Below are 26,371 nucleotides of genomic sequence, written 5' to 3' on the forward strand. Positions count from 1 at the left end.
AGCTGCTGCTGCTTGAATTGCTTCATGAATTCTATCTTTGACAAGTGACCCATAGGGCCCTGATTTTGTCTCTCTATGCACTTTTGACAAGCTCATACTCACCCAAGGCTTCAATTACCATTGATATGATGATCATTTGTACCTACAGCTTTAGCCCAAACTCTTCTCCTAAGGACCAGGCCTATATTCAACTGTGAACTGGGGGTGTCTACTCCATGGCACCTCCTCCCCCAGGGTTCTCTTCCTCACGGAATGGTGCAATCAGTCACTCAGCTGCCAATTCACCAAGTCAGAAGCTTGGGTTTCCTTTTCTTATTCCTCTACATCTAAAATCTAAACACAATCATTGGGGCTTCCCTGGTGGCACAGTGGTTGAGAATCCGCCTCCCAATGCAGGGGACACAGGTTCAATCACTGGTCCAGGAAGATCCCACATGCTGTGGAGCAACTAAGCCTGTGCGCCACAACTACTGAGCCTGTGCTCTAGAGCCCGTGAGCCACAACTACTGAAGCCTGCACGCCCTAGGTCCGGTGCTCCACAACAAGAGAAGCCACTGTAATGAGAAGCCCACGCACTGCAATGAAGAGTAGTCCCCGCAACTAGAGAGAGATTGCACACAGCAACAAAGACCCAATGCAGCCAAAAAAAAAAAAAAAAACACCCCCCCACAAAACCAAAAAACCCCCCAAAACCCCCACAATCATCAAGTTATACTGGTTTTGTATTCTTGGTATTTAAAAACACTGTCCACTTCTTTTCATCCACATTACCACTATTTAGATAAGGTAGCCATCTCCTCTTACATAAATGACTGCATCAGACTTCTACCTGCTCTTCCTTTTGTCCAATTTTTGTTTCTATCCATTCTAGGCAGCCAGTCGCCTTTCTAAAATGTAGAACTAGTTGAATCATATCTCTGCTTAAATCCATGAACCCCTCTGCTTTGCCTCCAGGATAGAGTCCAAATTACTTTACCTGACAGAGGGAACACATAATTTGGACCCCTGGTGCCCTCTCAAGCCTCAAGTCTCATTCCTTTCCACACTCAACATTCCAGTTATCCTGAAATTCTTGCTTTCTAAGAATGAATGAGGTACCCTTTTATTTCAGAGTCCATGAATACATTTGCCGGTTCCTGGGGTTGGAATGTGTTTAACACCTCTTTATTTGTATAACCATTACTTCTACTTTAGATCTCAATGAAGAGCTTGCTTTCTCTAACCTCAGAAAATTATTCCATCTATATGTTCTGCCTAAGTGCAACCCATACTTCTCTCTTATGGTAGTCAGTCTCCAAGATAGCCCCCAATGATCCCTACCTCAGGTACTCATACCATTGCTGTACCGGGGTTGGTGGATGTGACCAATAGGATATGGTGGATGTGACGGTTTATATTATCTGAGATCAGATTATCATTGCTTGTGTGTGTGTGTATGTGTCTCTCTCTCTCTGATAAGTCATTCTGAGAGAAGTGAGTAGCCATACAGAGAGGCCCACCTGGTAAGGAACTGAGGCCTCCTGACTATGCCATGAGTCAGCTTGGAACCAAATCTGCCAGCCTCAGTCTAACCTTCAGGTGGCTTGTAGTCCTTACCCACCCTGACTGCAACCTCATGAGAAAACCTGAGCCAGAACCACTCAGCTAAGCTGGTCTCAGAATCCTGAACACCAAAAACTGTGTGAGTTAATAAATGTTTGTTTGTTGTTTTAAGCTGCTAAGTTTTGGGGTAATTTATTACTCAGAAATAGATAATACTCCTCACCTCAGACATTTTAAAAGTTGACCATCTACTTGTCTGTTTTCTCTACTAGTTCATAATGTTCATAAAAAACACCTATTTAAATCCAATACTCAACACCTATTTAAATCCAAAGAAATAATACAAGTTACACTATAAAGTTAGTGACAAAATACAAAAGGAAGTACTTGGTTATTCATGGTATATTACAGGGAGAAAATGCTTTATGCAAAGTTTTGAAGGGTGACTTGGAATTCGCTAAATATTTTGAGGGGCAGGAAGAAATGATTACAGTGCAGGAACAAGAAAAAAGTCCTGTGTAAAGGCATAGGAGTGAAAGAACATATTTTCAGTGATCTACAAGTAGCGGAGCTAAGATTATTTGGAGGGGCAGAGGTGGGAGATGAGGCTGGAAAAACAGGCAGAGGCAGAGAGTGAATGTACCCTATTAATTTAACAACTATTTACTGAGCTACTACGCACCAGCATCCTAGGTGCTGGAAATACAGTGGTGAGCAAGACAAAGTCATTGCTCCTATGCTAAGGAATCTGAAGTTTATTCTAAAAGAGATCAGGAGATTCAAGGCAAAAAAGTGACATGTGAATGTTCTAGGTATTCTAGGGTAATAAATCTGCAGATAAAACAAGTAATTAATTGTAAAGAGAAAATGCTATGAGACAATTATATTGGAGAATATTAAAGAAGATGAAGGAGATGATGGACCTGAAATAAGGCAGTGAGGGGGAATCTGAGAAATATTTCAGAGGAACAGAACTCCATTATTAAAACTTGGTGGCATAGTTTAGCGTGGCTATAAGCATAAGCTTTGGAGTCAGACACATTTGGATACAAAATCTACCTTGACCAATTACTGGTTGTCATGGGCAAGTTACTTTATCTTTCTGAGCCTCAGTTTTCTCCCTTGCTGGGTTGTTGTGAAGATAAAGATGGATATGCACAATATGCAAATTCTTTTAGAAAAACATCTCATTTATAAAAAGTACTGAATAAACAGTAGTTACTGTTAAGTTTATCTTGTCAAGTCTTTGCTCACAGAATTCCTTCAGTTTACAGGGCCTCACTTGTTTTTCTCTTATTTGCTTTGGGAAATTGAGTATTCAAATGTCATTTTAATTCAAAGATCACCTCCTGACCTATACTATGCAAAAGTCTCTTTATTTAATCTTATAATTTATACATAATGACTATTACAATGTTTTTCATATTTTCTTATAAATATCCCTCCTGTCACCCACCACTACATGATATTTTAAGCTTCTTGAGAGCAGAGTCCATGTCTTATAATTTTGCATTCCTAACACCTAAAAGAGTGCTTGTCATGTAACAGGCATAGTTATCAATACCTGTTATTTACTAACTGTGTTATAGTCAGTAGTTTATGTCTCTCTTTTGCTACATTTGACCTTTTTTAGGACAGGGCCCATGATGTATTCCAAACCCTAGGAATTGGAACTGTACTTTCATGATGCAGGGCTAAAGTCCCAAACCAGGTGAAATGCAGAAATATAAATTCAAGAGAGATAACAAAGCAGTTAATGGAGATGTCTGGTCATCTAGTGTTTGAAAAATCCAAAACAATGTCTAGAAATTGCCCCTAATGATTGAGATGCTACATTTGGCATACTGAAATGGAAACTAGGTGTTTCTTATTTTTGTCAACAAGACAAACCCTGAAATTCCTTACTAGCCTGACAAGTCATCAGAGCTCTTATTGAAACAGTGATCAAAATATTGGGGAGAAAAAAGGGATTTATTTTAAACAGTAAAGAAGATAAAACAACTATATTTAATTCAAAATCTCTTTCCCCACAAGGAACAAATTTACTAATAAGTGAGAACAAAGTTATTTTTCATAATCATGTCCATATAAAACAAGGTTAAAAAGTAGAATTAAGAATTACTATTTGAAAATTGAGAAATTTTTATCACTTTTTCCCTTCTTACCATGATGAATTTCAAATTCCTTAGTTCCTTGTCCTTTAAATACTGCTAGACATGGCTGAAAAACATAGAGATTCCTACAGATGTCTGGTGCAGAGGAACAGTCAAACTTGCCAACCTAAAGTATAAAGAGAAGGTTTAATCCGTTGAAAATAAAATCTTACCCATTCAAATATTCATAAGGATAATCCAAAAATGACATTGCATAACAACACAGCTTCTAAACAGAAGTTAATGGACCATGAAAGTAAGAGACAGAACTAATTAATTTACATTTAACACTGAAACTAAATTTAGTTATAAAAAAAAATGCCTCCTAGAGATTTCAAAAATCTGAGAGGAAATTTCCAAGAAAATATTATTGTTTAAGAAACCACCCTTCTAAAAATGTAGAGAATATTTATATAATAGTGGGGTGGGGGAAAGAGAGAATGTCTTAAGAGAGACCCTACAAGCAGAAATAATAAAGAAAAAGGTTCACATTTTCATACGATATGGGAAAAAAACCCAGTGGGCAAATGATAAATCAAATATTTGTAGCATTTAAGACAAAGGATCTATTAAGAAATAAAAATATGAACATCCTATCAGGAGAAAGAAAATGGGCCAGAGACATACATGGAAAATAAAGTAGAAAGCAATTAATGAAAATGAGTATTATTAACAAATCACTTTTGGCCTATCAGGACAGTGCTAATTATAAAGAATGATAATACCAGGGCTGGCACTGGTATAGAGAAATGGTCACTTATATGCTATCAGTAAGAATATAAACTGATATAAACTTCCTGGAAGACTCTGGTAATGAGGATAAAAAATTTTGAAGAAAATATATAACCTTGGTTCAAAAAATTCCTCATACTGCATTTTTGCAGTATATCTTTTTGATATAAAAATGGAAACAAAGTCACCAGTAAAAGAGGATTTGTCAAACAATCATGGTGTAACCATACAGTGAAATACTGCTTGGTCTTTAGGACGATGACTGATACATTTACATATACACACACACATATACATTACACTGGTATGTGGAAAAATTTATATCACTAAATGGAAAATTTTACGAGAGAATTTAGTGAATCTAATTTGATTAAAAAGCATACATATAAATTTACATGTATGTCTATTACAATGGCCATTACAATATGCATATATGTGCACACACATACATATGCCCACACTTAAAAAGCTTGAAAGGTTATAACAGTAAATTCTCAGTAGGTTTATTAACAGTGGAGAAAATGTGGATAATTTTTAGGCATCTACTTTAATTCATTTTAGTGCTTATTTATATATGCTAATTTAAAATAATAAATATGAAATTACTTACATAAAGAAATAAGAATTTAAAAAAGGGAAAGATATCCTATTCTATAGTATGCATTCCAGAAAAACTATCATACAGATTTATCACATACCAACTACCCAAAAGAAATGAAGGTTAACCTTTTTTGGATATCATTTTAACTTTTAATACAAAAAAGAAAACGCAACAGAAGAACAAAGGCATTTAGGGGTTTCTTAACCTAGAATTTCAAATAAACATTTTTATGTTATTTAAAACATAACTTTATGTACTAAATTAAGAAGAGAGCACGTAAGCAGAAGGCTAGGCAGAATACACTTTTCTTACTTGAATATGTTCATTTTTAAGTAGAGTTTTTAGCTTCTTCAACTCAGGATCATTTGAATTTTCATTTTTTCCAAAATGAAAAAATAAGAGCCACCGATGATGAGCCAAACGATCCTTAAAAGTGATTAAAGAAGAAAGTGATAAAGGAAAAGAAACATGAGAGATGGGAAATCCTAAGAGTTCTATCAATAATTTCTATTCCTTTGATTTAATTTTAACTATCCTACCCATTATTTCAAAACATTGTCTAAAATTCAGACCCAGTCATATTCTTATTTTGTAGTTTATTTGTAATAATGCTATATAAATCAATTATATAATATTACACAAAAAAAGAGTCACTAAATCATAAAATCTTAAAGACGATGACTGTGCCAGGAAAAAGTATGATTTCAACAACACAGAGCCAAAAAGCTGAAAGGTGGGGAAGTCAGATTTCTTCAGGTTTAACAAAAAGTTTGGTAGGGATATAGACTTAGAACACTCTGGGATCAAAAAGTAGAAAAAATAATTGATTCTACTACAAACTGAATATTTCTCAAGTTGCTTCTTAATTCTCAGTGAACAATACAGATAGTTCTGTAAGCGAGAACTAAGAGTTCCAGATCAGATCCAAAGTTGCTTTGTGATCAAAATCTTGCCTTTTCTGGTGCACCTCCTGCAGCCTACCTTCAGGACTAGTTAGGTTTCCAAAACTACAGATCCACGCTGAAGCTGCAACGCCAGCAACCCTGGCATTAGAGTTCAACCTAGAACCAACTGATATATATATAAGTCCTTTGAAACTGCTACTTCTTCTCCAAAATGAATAAAACAAACGCTGATTTTAAAATGTTAAGTTCTGAAATGTTACCAACATTTAATACTATTTATTATTAAAAAAATATTACCTCTAGTGTGTTTGCCGAAAGTAGTTCAAAATCTGGAAGGTTATGCATTATTTCCAAATATATTTCTTTAGCATCCAATGAATTAAGAAACTAGAAGTAAGAGAATCGTAATCTTTTTAATCAACGTTCACTTATCTTAGTATCTTAGTTTTTCAGTTTTCAGAGAAAGAACTTTTAAGGAAAGTAATCATAGAAGTTACACAGTTTTTAAGCTAATTATCCTAAATGTCCTTTTCCAAAAAAAAGAAAAGGACAGTATATCATATTGTGGCAATTATTAAACTGGGTTGTTTCTTTAAAAAACAGTGATGTAAAATAAATTTCATTATTAGGTGTTTCATTACCTGGAATTTTCTATTAACTATGCTGCATATTCAATGATAATCCTCAAAATAACCTGGAGTGACCTCTGGCTCATTGGGAAAAAGCTATGGTATGTTCAGTTTAATTTTAATGCTAACATGTTTTACAGAATGCCAATGCTTTACGAATTCTTGTTAAAACACTAGAATATTTGGTGATCTAAGATGCTTCATACCCCAATCAATAATTAATAGGAATTAAGAAAAACTTATTGGAAAACTGGAATGGACTTTATTATAGAGATTTTTAGAAATAATGTACCAAAACTAAACCACTTAGGAGTTTTACAGAGTAAAATGTATATATATAAAATATATATTTTAAATTAAATATATTTTAGATCTAGGTCTCTTATTTAAAACAAAACAACTGAAATAGACACATCTTGATTCTAACAAACCTTCTTTATTTCTGTCCATATTTTATCCTCAGCATATTTTTCTCATAGAACTCTCTTTGCTCTTCTAATTCTCATGGAAGCAGCTGCTATTACAGAGTGCAGCAATAGTTACATCAAGAAAATGTATACAGGGGTTGATGAAACAGTTTATTGTATATCTTTAATTATAATAAACTATTTGAAATTCATATATTACTTGAAAGATCTAAAACTCCATTAAAAACCTGTAGGAACTACCACTGTATTCACAGTTTAATTGTGTTTGACATGAGAATAGTCAATAGAAACAATGTCTATAACGTAAGTACAGAAAACTCAATTTTCAGCTTAAAAAACAATCTATAGCATATTCCCAAAAAATCTATGAAATAACTTGTTACCAAAGGGCTTAAAAGGCCAAAACAGAAGACTTTCATGTCTCAGTACTATAAGCTCATTCACTTTAGTCACATTCATGAAGATTTTACTAAAAATACTCCCATAACAGCTTATATAAACATGTAAGTTACAAATCCAGTAGAACCTCCTTATAAACCTGTTTGTTTTAGAGTAAAATTTGGCAGCTACATCTAGAAGGGTACTGTCCAGCCTCTGAATTTCACCTACCAGACATATTTAGCTGGCATAGTGTTTTACATTTTTTAAAACCTGAATGCTTTTAGGAGGGACAGGGACTGCTAATTCGTCACTCTGTGTTGTCACATTTCTAGTATCACTCATTTATGTTTCCTAAGATCATATCTGAGCTTGCTGTTTTATATCAAAAATTAAAATACAGAAAAGAACACTAAAGGTAGTCTGTCTTATATCAGTCTGTTTTTCTTTGTGGGTTCTCTAGGGACCTATCCGATACGCCAGTATTTGTCTCAGCTCCTTGACAACTATCTTGAACCTCAGTTTCCTCATTTATAAAATTAGGAATGTGAACCACACCAGTAGATTGCCAAACTGAGTCTACACCAGAATCTAACAGGGTGCTTTAAAAAAACAGATACCAGATTCCAGCTAAACCTACCAATGATCTATATTTTAACATTAGAAAATATACAAATAAATGGAAACCAATAAATATTCATTTAACCTAAGAATGTATTCCATACCTTTGGGTTTTTAAAACTGTAATGGTTTATGCCAGTTTAAAAATAATCCTTATAGCTTAACTTTATAAACTGAAATATGAAACAGAATCCCAGAAATTAAATATTCTAAATAATTAAGTGTCCTATAATCAGATGATATAAACTCATTCCTTGTTTTGCTCATTGTTTACAAAATGATGTATTTGAATACATGTGTGTGTAAAGAAATTAAAGTGATTCATACCAAAATACCACTTTTCTCTTTGTTATTTAAAGTGGCTCCAGGAGGAAAATATGCAGTAGTACTTGTTGTAATGTCCAAACTTTTACAAAGGTTGTCCTGGGTGGCACAGTCCATCCATCCTACATTAACAAGACCATCCTAAAATGGAAAGAAACAAAAAATCGTGTTGTAAGTGGAAGAAAAAGTTAAAAGGATTTATATCTAGCAAAAACACAACTTTCCTACTGTTAATTAAACTTTTAAAAAGAACACTCAAAAAATGATGCAGATTTGAGTAACATGATTAATAAATTTAATCTAATATATATAAAAATTACACCTTACATAGGAAACATTTTCAAGCATACACAGAACATTAACAATCTTCGTAAGTGGCAAACTCCCAAACCATAAGGCAGCTTCAATAGTGTTAAAGTATCAACAACACACAGACTGCACTCCCTGACCATAATATGATGAGACTAAATAAGTAAAATAACAAAACGACAAAAAATAATGTTTAGAAATGACAAAAACACTAATACATAACTTCCTGGTTAAAGAGGAACTCTAATGGAATACTTAGAAGTGAATGATAACGAAAACACCACATGTTAAAATGTATTGAACACAGCTAATTAATTAGAAAGAAACTTACAGCTATGAATACATTTATCAGAAAACAAGAAAGATTACAAATAAGTGAGATAAATGTTTAAGAAACCACCAAAGAAAATATGTGGGATCAGTTTTTAAATGTGTTTCTTAACATGGTGATACAATTTTACAAAGTTATTGATGCTTACCAACATCCCACTTAACCTGAGACGTGTCTGTGAAGTCAAACAATCTGGTGGGGGAAAAAAAACTTATGAGGCAATTTCAGCTTAAGTCTGTAATTAGCTGTTCCCCCAAACCATCATGTTGATTCTTAGGCAATTAACTGGGCTGTGCTGGTAAATACTGAGACTTTTATTTACTAGGTAGACATAGAGGTCAATGTCTCATTCTTCTCCCTCCTGTCCCCTTTTCTCTCCCTACCCCGCCCTTCCCTCTCCTTAGTCTTTTATTCTCTCCCGTTAGTTTCTCAGGATTTCCAGCTAAAAAAAAAAGAAGGAATTCCCTCTCAAGTACCTCTTTAGGAACTTATTCTCAAATGTCTCCTCCTATCAACAGTCCCCTTTATCCAAGGGATCTCATGATTTGGAGTAATAAAATGTAATGCCTATTTGATAAATAACAATATGTGCAGAATCCTTAAAATACAATACAATCTTAGAATAGCTTCTTCACCATTTTTATGTAAGTCCTCTATAAATATGAATGTTACGATACAATGAGATAGATTTAGAAGAAAGGGAGATGCAGCATCACACAGCTCACAGGGACAGGTGAAATCAATCTACCTATGGTAAAAGTAAAATAATGTCAGAAAGCTTTATAAGTTTTCTTTATGTGTGGAATGGAGAGAAACATGTGCATTAGGCCAAAATGAGGGAAAACCCCTCAATGACAGACTAAGTTTAAGGGTGATTTTTGCTGCAAGGCAATACATTCCTAAGATGGGCCTTACCCCATGAGGTGAGTGGCTGATTTTATCTGCAAGGCAATACCTTTCCAACACAGCAGCATAAAGGCTGAGAGGTGAAGTATGGGGAAAAGATCCATGTTGGGATTAAACATATGAAAATGCATTCATTAATTAGGATATTTTCTAACACTAGGACCAATTTTTAACCAATCTTATTGCTTGAATACAGTTTATGTTTGTGTAGGGTACTGAACTTCCAACTTAATTTACTAGGGGAAAGGGTCCTAGAAACGGAAAGTTATCATCTTCAAATATATATATATATATATATATATATATATATATATACACACACATTTTTTTTTTTAAGGTTGCAGCACATGACATGTGGGATCTTAGTTCCCCAACCAGGGACTGAACCTGTGTCCCCTGCATTGGGAGTGTGGAGTCTTAACCACTGGACCACCAAGGAAGTCCCCCAAATATATACTTCTATGAGGCAAACATGTACATTTCTGAAATGAATACATATGAGGGAAAGGCAGTAACTGCAAAAAATTATTATTTTGTGAGGGTTGTATCTGTCAACAACTAATTATTTTTTTGAAGTGTCAAAAACATTTATAGCTATCTGATGGTATAATTTACCATAAGTATAATTAAGCTGAAAAATTTGCCCATTGAATATAAACCATATGATACTTTAAGAAATTAATAACTGTAGAGGAGAGATCAAGATGGTGGAGTAGGAAGACATGGAGCTCATCTCCCCTGACAACATACCAAAAATACATCTACATGTGGAACAATTCTCATGGAAAACTAACTGGAAAATGGCAGAACTCCTACACAACCAAGGCTGCAAGAAAGATTTCCATATAACCAGGTAGGATGGAAAAGGCATAGGGTTGGGACCCCCATCTGAGATGGATCTGAAAGGAAGAGAAGGTCCCCATGGGCAGACCCTCAATGTGGGGAGCAAGTGGGTTGAACCACAGACTGGACATTCCAGTCCTGGGGTCCTGCAAGGAGGAGACAAGCACCCTTGGCTGCCAGGAGAACTGCTGGGACAGACGAAGGGCTAGAGAAGCCTAGACTCTACTCATGAGGAGTACGCATGTGCCGGTTTACCAAAAATCAGGGCGGAGAGAGCTTTGCACTGGCAGCTGCCACTTGGCCACACTCCCCAATCCGAGCTGGTTGAACATCCCGGCCCCGCTCACTCCATACCACAGCCTGGTGCTAGATTTGAGCCAACCAAGCCCTGGGAGAAGACTTGGTCTAGCTATGCAGAGACAGACTGGGGTCCTGGGATGTGATCTGGGTGGAGTGGAAGTGGCCACTGTCAGCACTTGCTCAGGCAGTGTTGCAGGAGCACCCTGCAGTTTGCCTCCCAGTGGAGCCAATGCTCTGGCTCCACCCACTCCACACAGCAGCTTAGCCTTGGAGCTGGGGCAGACAGGTCTGGGAGAAGACTGCCATGGGGTCAGCCCAGTGCTCTGGTGGTAGCACAGCCACCTCAACTCCTGCAGCCACTACACCCCAACCCCCAGCCCCAGCCTAGTGAATGTCCCAGCCTCACCCACTCCACACCACAACCTTGCACTAGGTCTGGGATAAACAGAAGAAGGGATGAGACCTTGGGCTGGTTCCGACTGGAGCCTCAGATGCCTACAGAGGTGGTGTACTGGTCCTTTGTGAGCACATGGGCCTCACTCGCTTCAGCAATCACCTCCTTTGGGGGCAGGGCACCACTCAAGGGGAATGGAGCCTGATTGAGCCCGACCCACAGGGCATTTACTCCAACAGCTGGGGAGCAGGCCCTGTCCCTGACAGGGCGGCAACAGCTATGAAGCAAAGAGGAAGTCCCACCTCACACCCTGCACAGTCTTTAGATCCCTCAAAACCAACCAAACCCCCTATCTAGGTGATAACGACCAGCATACCCCGAAAAAAGACATGGCTGGTGTCCATCATACACACAGAGTCTACACAGGGATGCTACCACATAAAAACACCCCTTTAAGATCATAACAGATAATCGTTTCTCCTATATTCAGAGACAGAGTCAGTTAAGTAAAATGAAAAGGCAGAGGAAATACTCCCAAGTAAAAGAGCAAGAAAAATCCCCTGAAACAAATAATGAAACAGAGCTCACCAGTCTACCAGAAGCCAAGTTCAAAATGGTGGTTATAAAAACGCTAAATGAATTAAGAAAGATCAATATAAATGCATATCACTGTAACAAGGAACTAGAAACTACAAAGATGAACAAATCAAAAATAGATAAATAATTCAATTTCTAAGATAAAAAGAAATCTAGAAGCAATGTACAGCTAACTAAATGACACAGAAGAATGAATAAGTAAGCTGGAAGACAGAATAATAGAAATCGCCCAATCAGAAGAGCAAAGACAAGTGAAAAAAAAAATGAAAGGAACTTACAAGATCTATAAAATAATATAAAATGTGCCAACCTATGCATAATAGGGGTTTGAGAAGGAGAAGAGAGAAGGGGATCAAAAACTTATTTGAAGAAACTATGGCTGAAAATTTGCTAAACCTAAAGAAGGAAACAGATATCCAGATACAAGAAGCACAAAGGATCCTAAACAAGATGAACCTGAACAGACCCACAAGATATATCATAATTAAGATGGCAAAACTTAAAGACAAAAAGAGCATCCTAAAGGCAGTGAGAGAAAAAGAGTTAATTACAAGGGAACCCCCATAAGGCTATCAGCTGACTTGCAGGCCAGAAGGGAGTGGCATAATATACTAAAAGTTCTGAAAGGAAAAAACCCTGCAACCTAGGATACTCTATACAGCAAGATTATCATTTAGAATAGAAGGAGAGATAAAGAATTTCTCAGACAAGCAAAAACTAAAAAGATTCAGTAATACTAAACCTACCCTAAAAGAAATATTGAAGGGTCTTCTCTAAATGGAAAAGGAGCAAGACACTATAGGAAAGAGAAAATCAAAATAGGCAAGGCAAATATATAGTAAGAATTGAGGATCACTTAAATAAACTAGTATGTAGACTAAACAGTCAAAAAAATTGTAAAAGTGACTCTATAATAAAAATAAAAGGATAAGTTTAAACATGTAAGATAGGATATCAAAATTGCAAAGTACCAGGGAGGGGAATAAAAAATGTACATCTTTTAGAATGTGTTTGAATTGAATGACTATCAGTTTACATCAAGTAGATAGTTATGGGTCAACACACCTGAATTTCATGGTAACCACAAATCAAAAACATAGAATAGATTCACAAAGACCAAAAAGAAAGGAAGTCATGCATACAACAAAAGAAAATCATCAGACCAAAAGAAAAAACAAAAAAAATAAACTACAAAACAACTGGAAAACAAGGATTACAATGGTAATAAATACAAACCTATCAATTACTTTAAATGTCAACAGACTAAATGCTTTGATCAAAAGACTGGCTGATTGGAAAGAAAAACAAGAACCTGAAATATACTGTCTACAAGACACTTACTTCAGGATAAAAGACACACACAAACTGAAAGTGAGGAGAAGGAAAATGATATTTCAGGCAAATGGGAATGACAAGAAAGTGGGGGTAGCAATATTCATATCAAACAAAGTAGACTTTAAGACAAAGGCCATAAAAAAAGACAAAGAAGGGCATTATATAATGATAAAGGAATCAACACAAGAAGAGGATATTATACTCATTAACACCTATGCACCTAATATAGCAGTACATAAATATATAAAGCAAATACTAAAAGACATAAAGGGAAAAACTGACAAAAATACAGTAATAGTAGATTTAACACTCCACTGACATCAATGGACAGATCATCCAGACAGAAAATCAAGAAGAAAACAGTGGTTTTAAATGATACAACAGACCAGTTGGACTTAATAGATTTCTACAGAATACTACATCCCCTGAAAACCCCAGAATACACATTCTTTTCAAGTGCACATGGAATGTTCTATAGGACAGACCACATGCTAGGTCATAAGACAAGCCTCAACAAATTTAAGAGGATAGAAGTTATTTCAAGCATCTTTTCTGACCACAATGATATGAAATCAGAAATTAACTATGGAAAGAAAAACAGAGAAAGAACAAACATGTGGAGGCTGAACAACATGCTACTAAGAAACAAATGGGTCAAAGATGGAATCAAAGAAGAAATTATAAAATACCTTGAGATTAAGGAAAATGAGAACACATTACAAAATCTCTGGCATGCAGCAAAAGCAATTCTTAGGGGGAAATCCACAGCGATACAGGCCTAACTCAAGAAACAAGAAAAATTTCAAATGAACAATCTCACCAACCACCTAAAAGGATTAGTAAAAGAAAAAGTGCAAAGTCAGCAGAAGCAAGGAAATAATAAAGATCAGAGAGAAATAAAATAGATCAGGGAAAAAAATAGCAACAAAAAAGATCAATAAAACTAAGAGTTGATTTTTTGAAAAGATAAATAAAATCGACAAGCCAGGCTCATCAAAAAGAGAGGACCCCAATAAATTAAGAAATGAAAGAGGAGAAATAACTGTTATCACAGAAATACAAACAATCGGAAGAGAAATACAATGAACAGTTACATGCCAACAAACTGGACAACCTAGAAGAAATGGGCAAATTTTTAGAAACATACAGCCTGGCAAGACTAAGTCAAGAAGAAACACAGTTTGAGCAGGCTAATCACTAGAAGTGAAACAGAATCTGTAATAATAATTAAAAGAAAAACTTTCTGCAAACAAAAGTCCAAGACCAGATGGCTTCACTGAAGAATTCTACCAAACATAAAGAACTTAAACTAATCCTTCCCAAACTATTCCAAAAAACTGAAGAAGAGGGAACACTTCCAAATTCATTCTATGAGGCCACTTTTACCCTAATTACAAAACTAGACAAAGACACTACAAAAAAAAAAAAAGCTACAGGCCAGTATCTATGATGAATATAGGTGCAAAAATCCTCAACAGAATATTAGCAAGCTGAATCCAACAATACCTGAAAAGGATCATACACCATGATCAAGTTGGATTCATTTCAGGATCACAAGGATGGTTCCACATATGTAAATCAATCAGTGTGATACACCGCATTAACAAAAGGAAAGACAAAAGCCACATGATCACATGATCATCTCAACAGATGCAGAAAAAGCATTTCACAAAATTCAACATCCATTCATGATAAAAACTCTCACCAAAGTGGGTGTAGAGGGAACATATTATGACATAATAAAGGCCATTTACAACAAAGCCACAACCAACATAATACTCAGTGGTGAAAAGTAAAAGCCTTCCCTCTAAATTCAGGAATAAGCCGAGGATGCCCACTCCCAGAGCTTCTATTCAACCGAGTATTATACGTCCTAGCCACAGCAATCAGATAAGAAAAAGAAATAAAAGGTATCCAAATTGCAAGGGAAAAGGTAAAACTGCCACCCTTTGCAGATGACATACAATACTCTATATACAAAACCCTAGTCTTCACCCAAAAAAGTATAAGAACTAATCAAGGGATTTGGCAAGATAGCAGCATACAAGATTAATACAGAGAAATCTGTCATGTTTCTATACACTAAAAATGAAATATAAGTAAAAAAAAAAATCCCGTTTAAAATCTCATCAAAAAATTTAAATACCTAGGAATAAACGTAACCAAGGAGGTGAAATACCTACGTGCTGAAAACTATAAATCACTGGTAAAGGAAATGAAAATGATTCAAAAAAATGGAAAGATATCCTATATTCTTAGATGGGAAGAATATTTTTAAAATGGATATACTACCCAAAGCAATCTACAAATTTAATGCAATCCCTATCAAAATACCATGACATTTTTCACAGAATTAGAACAAATAATCCTAAAATTTATATGAAAACACAAAAGGCCCAGAATTGCTAAAACAATTCTAAGGAAAAAGAACAAAGCTGGAGGCATAACCCTTCTCAACTTCAGAATATACTACAAAGCTACAGTAGTCAAAAAGCATGGTATTAGTACAAAGACATATAGATGAACAGAACAGAGAGCCCAGAAATAAACCCACACACCTACGATCAATTTATCTATGACAAAGGAAACAACAATATAGAGAAAAGACAGTCTCTTCAACAAACGGTGTTGAGAAAGCTGGACAGCTACATGTAAATCAATGAATTTAGAATACTCCCCTCCCACCATATACAAAAATAAATTCAAAATGATTTAAAGGAGAGAGTAATCAAGATGGCAGAGTAGTAGGATGTGATGCTTACCTTCTCCCACAAATACATCAAAAATACATCAACATGTGGAACAATTCTCATAGAATATACTGAACACTGCCAGAACACCTCAAACTGCTGAAAGGGCAAGAAAATCTCCATGTAACCAGGTAGGAAAAAAGAAAAAAAAGAAAGCAAGAAAGAAATTGAGACAGGACCTGTGTCCCTGGGAGGGAGCTGAGAAAGAGGAAAGGTGCCAGCCCCCCTGGCAGGGAGACTGGCCAGGACAGAAGGGGAGCTTCAGAGACTCGGAGAAGAGTGCAGCAGCTAGCTTGCGGCAGCCAGAGTGAAGGAAGAACCGCACAAATGGTCAGTGCCACCACCCTGCACTCTCCAGTCAGAGGCTTGTGTCTGTCAGTGCGGGCAGGGGCTGGGTACTGGAACTCAGGCTTCAGAAATCAGAACTGGGGAGAGGACTAGGGTTGACTATGTGAAGACAGCCCTGGGGGGTGCTGGAATCCAGTGCGACCATGGCTGGTGGTGTGCACAGAAGAAGCCTGGGCCGCCTTAGAGGCCAGCTGCCATTATTTGGGGGTTGCGTAAGGGGAGGGGCAGGATGCAGGTTGTAGCCTTTTTCCCCGTGCACACACTTGCAGAGGGTAGGGCAGTGCCTGCAAGGGAACGAGGGGACGTCACAAGCTGCCACCACTGCCTGCCCAGATGCCAGGAGCGGTTGCAGCCCCCGCCGCCTCCCTCCCAGACCTCAGGAGTGGTCGCAAGCCACCTCTGCTCCCATCGCATGCTTCAGGGGGTCGCCTGAGCTGCCACTGTTGTCAAGAACCCCAGGACTGGGCACCAGCCACTGAATCTGCACACCCCCTATCAAGGGGATGACAACAAGCACATGCTGAGGAAAGAGGTGACAGGCATCCATACTAAAAAGAGCCCCTACAACAAATAAATTAAACCCACACAAACTACACAGGGATGCCCCCATATGTAAACAGCCATTCAAGACCACAAGATAATTGTTTCTCCTAAACTCAAGGAGTAAGAGAAATATAACTAAAATGAAGAAGCAGAGGAACCACTTTCAGTTAAAAGACCAAGAGCATTCCCCTGAAAGAACAAATAATGAAATAAACCTCTTCAGTCTAATAGACACCGAGTTCAAAACGGAGGTAATGAAAATACTAAAGAAATTAAGAAAGGCTATCAACAGAAATGCAGAATAGTGTAAAAAGGAACTAGAAACTATAAAGAGGAACCAAGAAAAATTAGAAAACTCATTTGCCGACACGAAAGCTGAGTTAAAGCAATGAAAAACAGAATGAATAGTGCAGAAAAACAGATAAGTGATGTGGAAAACAGAGTAATGGAAATCACCCAATCAGGACAGCAGACAGAAAGCCAAATGAAAAAAAAATGAAAGCAATATAAGAGACCCACAGGATAATATAAAGCAGTGGTCCCCAACGTTTTTGGCACCAGGGACTGGTGTGGAAGACAATTTTTCCACCAATGGGAGTGGGGGTGGGGGTGGGGGATGGTTCAGGTGGTAATGCAAGTGATGGTTCAGGTGGTAATGAGTGAGGGGGAGCGATGGGGAGTGGCAGATGAAGCTTTGCTCACTTGTCTGCCACTCACTTCCTGCTGTGCGTCCCGGTTCCTAACAGGCCACGGTGGTTGGGGACCTCTGATATAAAGCGTGCCAACCTATGCATAATAGGGATTCCAGAAGTGGAATAAAGAGAAAAAGGGATGGAAAGTGTACTACAAGAAATTATGGCTGAAAACTTCCCAAACCTAAAGAAGTAAACAGATATCCAGGTACAGGAAGCACAGAGGGTCCCAAACAGACCTACACCAAGACATATGATAATAAAAATAGCAAAAGTTAAAGAGAGGGTTCTAAAGGCAGCAATAGAAAAGAGTTAATTACAAGGGAACCGCCATAAGACTATCAGTTGATTTGTCTACAGAAACACTGCAGGCCAGAAGGGACTGGCAAGATATAGTCAAAGTCCTGAAAGGGAAAAATCTACAACATAGGATAATCTACCCTGTAAAATTATCATTAGAATAAAAGGAGAGATAAAGAATTTCTCAGGGGACTTCCCTGGCGGTCCAGAGGTTAAGACTCTGCACTTCCACAGCAGGAGCATGGGTTTGATTCCTGGTCCAAGAATGAAGATCCTGTATGCCACATGACGTGGCCAAAAAAAAAACATCAGAGAGAAAAGAAGCAGGACAATATAGGAAAGAGAAAATCACAACCTCAAAGTAAGTCACTTAAATAAGCCAGTACACAAATTAAAAAAAAGAAATCAAAAACTTCTGTGAACATGACGATAACCACAATGAACAGCAAAAGGATGAACATGAAGATGTAAACGGGGACATCAAAAATCATAAGATGTGGGGAGTAAGAAAGTGTGTATATATTTTTTTTCTAGAATATATTTGAGCCTATAAGACTACCAGTCTAAGGCAAGCAGAAATAGGAAGGGTTAACACGCTAGAAAAGCAGGGTAACCACAAATCAAAAACATACAATAGATTCACAAAAACCAAAAAGAAGAGAACACAAGTATAATACAAAAGAAAATCATAAAACCACAAAAGGGTCATCCATTTACAATGCTTGGTGTCAGTTTATTTATCTCTTGTAAAAATAAAATACAGTGTGCGTGTGTGAAAAAAAAATGACAAAAGGGAAAACAAAGACAAAGAAGAAATATAAAATCAATGGGAAAACAAGGTTTAAAATGGCAATAAATACATATCTATCTATAATTAACTTAAATGTTAATGGACAAAATGCTTCAATCAAGAGACACAGAGTGGAAGACTGGCTAAAAAAACAAGAGCCTAAAATATGCTGCCTACTAGACACCCACTTTACGGCAAAGGACAAACATAGATTGAAAGTGAGGGGATAGAAAAAGATATTTCATACAAAAGGAAATGATAAGAAAGTAAGAGTTGCAATGCTCATATCAAACAAGATTTTAAAACAAAGATCATAAAGAAGGATAAAGAAGGACACTACATAATGATAAAAGGATCAATACAAGAGGACTTCACACTCATCAACATACATACACCTAATACAGTAGCACCCAAATACATAAAACAAATATTAACAGAGATAAAGGTAGAAATTGATAGGAATACAACAGTAGTAGGAGACTTTAACACCACACTCACATCAATGCACAGATCTTCCAGACAATCAATAAGGCAACAGAGACCCCACATAATATAACAGCTAGACTTAATTGATATTTTCAGGACATTACATCCCCCCAAAATCAGAATACACATTCTTTCCAAGTACACATGGAGCATTCTCTAGGATTGACCACATACTAGGGCACAAAACAAGCCTCAACAAATTTAAGAGCATAGAAATTATCTCAAGCATCTTTTCTAACCACAATGCCATGAAAGTAGAAATTAACCACGAAAAAAGAAATGAGGAAAAAACGATTACATGGAGACTAAATAACATGCTACTAAAAAACCAATGGGTCAACGATGAAATCAAAGAGGAAATTAAAAAATACCTTGGGACAAATGACAATGCAAACACAATGATACAAAATCTCTGGGATGCAGTAAAAGCAGTTCTTAGAGTGAAGTTCATAGTGATACAGGCCTTCCTCAAAAAACAAGAAAAATCTCAAATAAACAAACTAACCTACCACTAAAAAGAATTAGAAAAAGGACAACAAAACCTAAAGTCAGCAGAAGGAAGGAAATAATAAAGATCTGAGAGGAAGTAAGTAAAATAGAGATTATAAAAATAATCAATAAAACAAAGAGCTGGTTCTTTGAAAGGGTAAAGAAAATAGACAAACCCCTGGCCAGGCATACCAAGAAGAAAAGAAAGAGAACACAAATAAACAAAATAAGAAATGAAAAAGGAGAAATCTCAACTGATACCACAGAAATACAAAATACCATGAACAATTATATACCAACAAATTGGACAACCTAGAAGAAATGGATAGGTTTCTAGAAACATACAGCCCACCAAAACTGAATCAAGAAGAAATAGATAATATGAAAAGACCAATCATTAGAAATGAAAGAGAATTTGTAATTTAAAAACTCCCTACAAACAAAAGTCCAGGACCACAGAGCATCACAGGTGAATTCTACCAAACATACAAAGAAGAATTTATACCAACCCTTCTCAAACTCTTCCAAAAAACTGAAGAGGAGGGAACACTCCCAAGAACATTCTATGAAGCCACCATCACCCTGTTACCAAAACCAGACAAAGACACAACCAAAAAAGAAAATTACAGGCCAATATCTTTGATAAATATAGATGCAAAAAACCTCAACAAAACATTAGCAAACTGAATCTTACAACACATAAAAAAGATCATACACCACAACCAAGTGGGATCCATCCTAAATTCACAAGGATGGTTCAACATACACAACTCAATTAATGTGATACACCACATGAACAAAAGAAAAGGCAAAAACCACATGATCATCTAAACAGATGCAGAAACAGCAGTTGACAAAATTCAGCATCCATTCATGATAAAAACTCTTACCAAAATAGGTACAGAGGGAACATATCTCAAGATAGTAAAAGTTATTTATGACACATCTACAGCCAATACAATACTCAACCGTGAAAAGATGAAAGCCTTACTAAAATCTGGAACAAGACAAGGATGCCCACTCTTGCCTCTTCTATTCAACATAGTATTGGAAGTCCTAGCCATAGCAATCAGACAAGAGAAAGAAATAAAACACATCCAAATTGAAAGAGGTAAAATTGTCATCATATGCAGATGATATGATACTATATATAATTAACCCTAAAGACACCACACAAAAACTACTAGAACTGATAAATTCAGCAAGGTAGCAGGATACAAGGGTAACATACAGAGAAACAAGAAGAACTACAATCCTGCAGCATGTCGAACAAAAACCACATTCATAGAAAGAAAGACAATATGAAAAGGCAGTGGACTATGTACCAGATGAAAGAACAAAATAAAACCCTAGAAAAACCACCACATGAAGTGGAGACGGGCAACCTTCCAGAAAAAGAATTCAGAATAATGATAGTGAAGATGATTCAGGACCTCGCAAAAAGAACGGAGGCAAAGATCAAGAAGATGCAAGAAATGTTTAACAAAGACCTAGAAGAATGAAACAAACAGAAATAAACAATACAATATCTGAAATGAATAATACACTAGGAGGAATCAATAGGAGAATAACTGAGGCAGAAGAATGGATAAGTGACCTGGAAGACAAGAATGGTGGAAATCACTGCCATGGAACAGAATAAAGAAAAAAGAATGAAAAGAAATGAAGACAGCCTAAGATACCTCTGGGACAACATTAAATGCACCAACATTTGCATTATAGGGGTCCCAGAAGGAGGAGAGAGAGAAAGGACCCGAGAAAATATCTGAAGAGATTATAGTTGAAAACTTCCTAACATGGGAAAGGAAACAGCCACCCAAGTCCAGGAAGTGCAGAGAGTCAACCTAAAGGAAGTAGAGAAAGAAGCACAAACAAAACCCATAGTAGAAGGAAAGAACTCATAAAGATCAGAGCACAAATAAAAGAAAGAGAAATAAAGAAAATAGCAAAGGTCAATGGAACAGGATAGAAAGCCCAGAGATAAACCCATGTACCTATGGTCCTATGACAAAGGAGGCAAGGATATACAATGGAGAAAAGACAGTCTTCAATAAGCGGTGCTGGGAAAATTGGACAGCTACATGTAAAAGAATGAAATTAGAACACTCCCTAACACCATACACAAAATAAACTCAAAATGGATGACAGACCTAAATGTAAGACCAGGCACTATAAAACTCTTAGAGGAAAACATAGGAAGATCACTGTGACATAAATCACAGCAAGATCTTTTCTGATCCACCTCCTAGAGTAATGGAAATAAAAACAAAAATAAACAAATGGGACCTAATGAAACTTCCAAACTTTTGAACAGCAAAGGAAACCATAAACAAGATGAAAAGACAATCTTCAGAATGGGAGACAATATTTGTAAACGAATCAATGGACAAAGGATTAATCTCCACAATATATAAACAGCTCATGCAGCTCAATATTAAAAAGCAAACCCAATCCAAAAATGGGCAGAAGACCTAAACAGACATTTCTACAAAGAAAACATACAGATGGCCAAGAGGCACATGAAAAGCTGCTCAACATCACTAATTATTAGAGAAATCCAAATCAAAACTACAGTGAGGTACCATCTCACACCGGTTAGAATGGGCATCATCAGAAAATCTACAAACAGCAAATGCTGGAGAGGGTATGGAGAAAAGGTAACCCTTTTGCACTGTTGGTGGGAATGTAAATTGATACAGCCACTATCAAGAACAGTTTGGAGCCTCCTTAAAAAACTAAAAATAGAACAACCATATGACCCAGCAATCCACTACTGGGCATATTCCCAGAGAAAACCGTAATTCAAAAAGACACACGCACCCCAATGTTCACTGCAGCACTATTTACAATAGCCAGGTCATGGAAGCAACCTAAATGCCCACTGACAGACGAATGTATAAAGAAGATGTGGTACATATATACAATGGAATACGACTCAGCCATAAAAAGGAACGAAATTGGGTCATTTGTAGAGATATGGATGGACCTAGAGACTGTATACAAAATGAAGTCAGAAAGAGAAAAATATCGTATATTCATGCATATGTGGAATCTAGAAAAATGGTACAGATGAACCAGTTTGCAAGGCAGAAATAGAGACACAGATGTAGAGAACAAACGTATGGACACCAAGCGGGGAAAGCAGGGGTGGGGGCTGGTGGTGGGATGAGCTGGGAGATTGGCACTGACATATATACACTAATATGTATAAAACAGATAACTAATAAGAACCTGCTGTATAAAAAAATTTTAAAGTAACATACAGATATCAGTTCCATTTCTTCACACCAACAATGAAATATCAGAAAGAGAATGTAAAAAACCAATGCCTTTTAAAATCACAGCCCCAAAATAAACTACTTAGGAATAAACCTGACCAAGGAGGTGAAAGACTTATACGATGAGAACTATGAAACATTAAAAAAGGAAACTGTAGATGATTCAAAAAAATGGAAAGATAACCCATGCTCCTAGATTGGAAAAATTAATATTGTTAAAATGGCCATACTACCCAAAGCAATCTACAGATTTAATGCAATCCCTATCAAATTACTCATGACATTTTCACAGAATTAGAATAAACCTAAAATTCATATGGAACCATAAAAGAGCCAGAATTGCCAAAGCAATCCTGAAGAAAAAGAACAAAGCAGGAGGCATAACCCTCCCAGACTTCAGACAATACTACAAAGCTACAGTAATCAAAACAGTGTGGTACTGGCACAAAACCAGACATATGGATCAATGGGACAGAACAGAGAGCCCAGAAATAAACCCACACACCTAGAGTCAATTAATCTTCAAAAGAGGAGGCAAGAATATACAATGGAGAAAAACCAATCTCTTCAGCATGTGGTGTTGGGAAAGTTGGACAGCCACATGTAAATCAGTGAAGTTAGAATGCACCCTCTCACCATACACAAAAATAAACTCAAAATGGCTTAAAGACTTAAACATGACATAAAACTCCTAGAAGAAATCATAGGCAAAACATTTTCTGACGTAAATCATACCAGTGTGTTCTTAGCTCAGTCTCCCAAGGTAATATAAATAAAAACTAAAATAAACAAATGGGACCTAATCAAACTTAAAAGCTTTTGCACAGCAAAGGAAACCATAAACAAAAACAAAAAGACAACCTACAGAATGGGAGAAAATATTTAAATGATGTGACCAACAGGAGCTTAATTTCCAAAATACACAAACAGCTCATACAACTCAACAACAAAAAACCAAACAACCAAATCAAAAAATGGGTAGAAGACGTAAACAGACATTCCTCCAAAGAAAAAATACAGATGGCCAGTAGGCACATGAAAAGATGCTCGACATCACAAATTATTAGGGAAATGCAAATCACAACTACAGTGAGGTACCACCTCCAGTCAAAAAGTCTACAAATAGCAAATGCTGGAGAGGGTATGGAGAAAAGAGAATACTCCAACACTGTTGGTGGGAATGTAAGTTGGTGTAGCCAGTATAGAGAACAGAATAGAGGTTCCTCAAAAAACTAAAAACAGAATTACCATATGATCCAGCAATCCCACTCCTGGGCTTATATCCAGACAAAACTCCATTCCAGGGCTTCCCTGGTGGCGCAGTGGTTGAGAGTCCGCCTGCTGATGCAGGGGACGCGGGTTTGTGCCCCGGTGGTCTGGGAAGATCCCACATGCCGCGGAGCGGCTGGGCCCGTGAGCCATGGCCACTGAGCCTGTGCTCCACAACGGGAGAGGCCACAGCACTGAGAGGCCCGCGTACCGCAAAAAAAAAAATAAAATAAAATAAAAACTCCATTCCAAAAAGATACATGCACCCCTATGTTCACAGTAGCACTATTCACAATAGCCAAGACATGGAAACAACCTAAATGTCCATCGACAGATGAATGGATAAAGAAGATGTGGTACATATATACAATGGAATACTACTCAGCCATAAAAAAGAATGAAATAATGCCATTTGCAGCAACATGGACGCAACTAGAGACTATCTACTAAGTGAAGTAAGTCAAAGAGAAAGACAAATACTGTGTGATATCACTTATATGTGGATCTAAAATACAACACAAATGAACCTATGAAACAGAAAAAGAATCACAGATATAGAGAACAGACTGGTGGTTGCCAAGGGGGAGGGGGTTGGGGGGAATGGAATAGGAGGTTGGGGTTAGCAGATGTAAGCTTTTACATACAGAATGGATAAACAACAAGGTCCTACTGTATAGCACAGAGAACTATGTTCAATATCCTATGATAAACCATAATGGAAAAGAATATTAAAAAAAAGAATGTGAATATATGTATAACTGAATCCCTTTGCTATACAGCAGTAATTAACACAACACTGTAAATCAACTATACATCAATTAAAAAAAAGATTTAAAGACCTAAATATAAGACACGACACTATAAAATTCCTAAGAGAGAACATAGGTAAAACATTCTCGGACATAAATTGTAGCAATACTTTCTTAGATCAATCTCCCAAGGCAAAAGCAATAAAAACCAAAAATAAACAAATAGGACCTAATCAAAGTTACAAGCTTTTGCACAGCAAAGAAACCTTCAACAAAATGAAAAGAAAACTTAAGGAATGGGAGAAAATATTTGCAAATGATGTGACTGAAATGGGGTTAATATCCAAAATATGTAAATAGCTCATATGACCAAATTTAAAAAAATAACCCAATCAAAAAATGGGCAGGAACTTCCCTGGTGGTCCAGTGGTTAAGACTCTGTGCTTCCAATGCAGGGGAAGAAGGTTCAGTCCCTGGTTGGGGAAGTAAGATACCACATACCGTGTTGCGTGGCCAAAAAGGAATTAAAAAAAAAGGGCAGAAGACCTAAATAGAGATTTCTCCAAAGAAGACATACACATGGCCAACAGGCCCATGAAAGATGCTCAACATGGCTAATTATTAAAGAAATGCAAATCAAAACCATGATGAGGTATCATCTCACATCAGTAAGTATGGCTATCATCAAAAAGTCTACAAATAAATGCTGGAAAGGGTGTGGAGGAAAGGCAACGCTGCTACACTGTCAGTGGGAATGTAAACTGGTACAGCCACTATGGAAAACAGTATGGTGGTTCCTCAAAAAAAAAACGAAAAATAGAGCTGTCATAGGATCCAGAAATTCCACTCCTGGGTATATATCTGGAAAAGACAAAAACTGTAGTTTTAAAAGATACATGCACCCCAATGTTCATAGCAGCACTATTTACAACAGCCAAGACATGGAAACAACCCAAGTGCCCATCAACAGACAACTGGCTTAAGATGTGGTATGGATACAATGGAATATTACTCAGCCATAAAAAGAATGAAATATTGCCATTTGCAGCAACATGGATGGACCCAGAGAATATTATACTTTGTGAAGTCAGACAGAGAAAGACAAATATATGGTATTATTTATATGTGGAATCTACAAAATAATACAACTCAATCTGTTTAATACAAAACAGAAACACACTTATGGACACAGGAAGCAAATTTATGGTTACCAAAGGGGAGAGAGAGGGAGGAAAGGACAAATTAACAGTGTGGGATTAACAGAAACAAGCTACTTTACATGAAATAGATAAGCAACAAGGATTTACTGTATAGTACAGGGAATTATACCCAATATCTTGTAATAACCT

At 36.7% G+C, this 26,371-nt stretch overlaps 1 protein-coding gene across 2 annotated transcripts in view; it reads right to left on the bottom strand.

Moving 5' to 3' along the window:
* Nucleotides 1–26,371, bottom strand: part of DNAJC10 (DnaJ heat shock protein family (Hsp40) member C10) — a 58,833-nt gene that overhangs the window by 17,512 nt on the left and 14,950 nt on the right. For both annotated transcript variants that reach the window (XM_024766549.1, XM_024766541.1), the window contains 5 exons: nt 9,102–9,145; nt 8,317–8,454; nt 6,231–6,320; nt 5,341–5,454; nt 3,708–3,822 (listed from right to left, as the gene is read on the bottom strand). In XM_024766549.1, the coding sequence (XP_024622317.1) occupies nt 3,708–3,822; nt 5,341–5,454; nt 6,231–6,320; nt 8,317–8,454; nt 9,102–9,145 (501 nt within the window). The remainder of the gene's footprint in view (nt 1–3,707; nt 3,823–5,340; nt 5,455–6,230; nt 6,321–8,316; nt 8,455–9,101; nt 9,146–26,371) is intronic.

Source organism: Neophocaena asiaeorientalis, unplaced genomic scaffold (assembly GCF_003031525.2).
Source record: "Neophocaena asiaeorientalis asiaeorientalis breed wild unplaced genomic scaffold, Neophocaena_asiaeorientalis_V1.1 scaffold113, whole genome shotgun sequence".
NCBI lineage: Eukaryota > Metazoa > Chordata > Mammalia > Artiodactyla > Phocoenidae > Neophocaena > Neophocaena asiaeorientalis.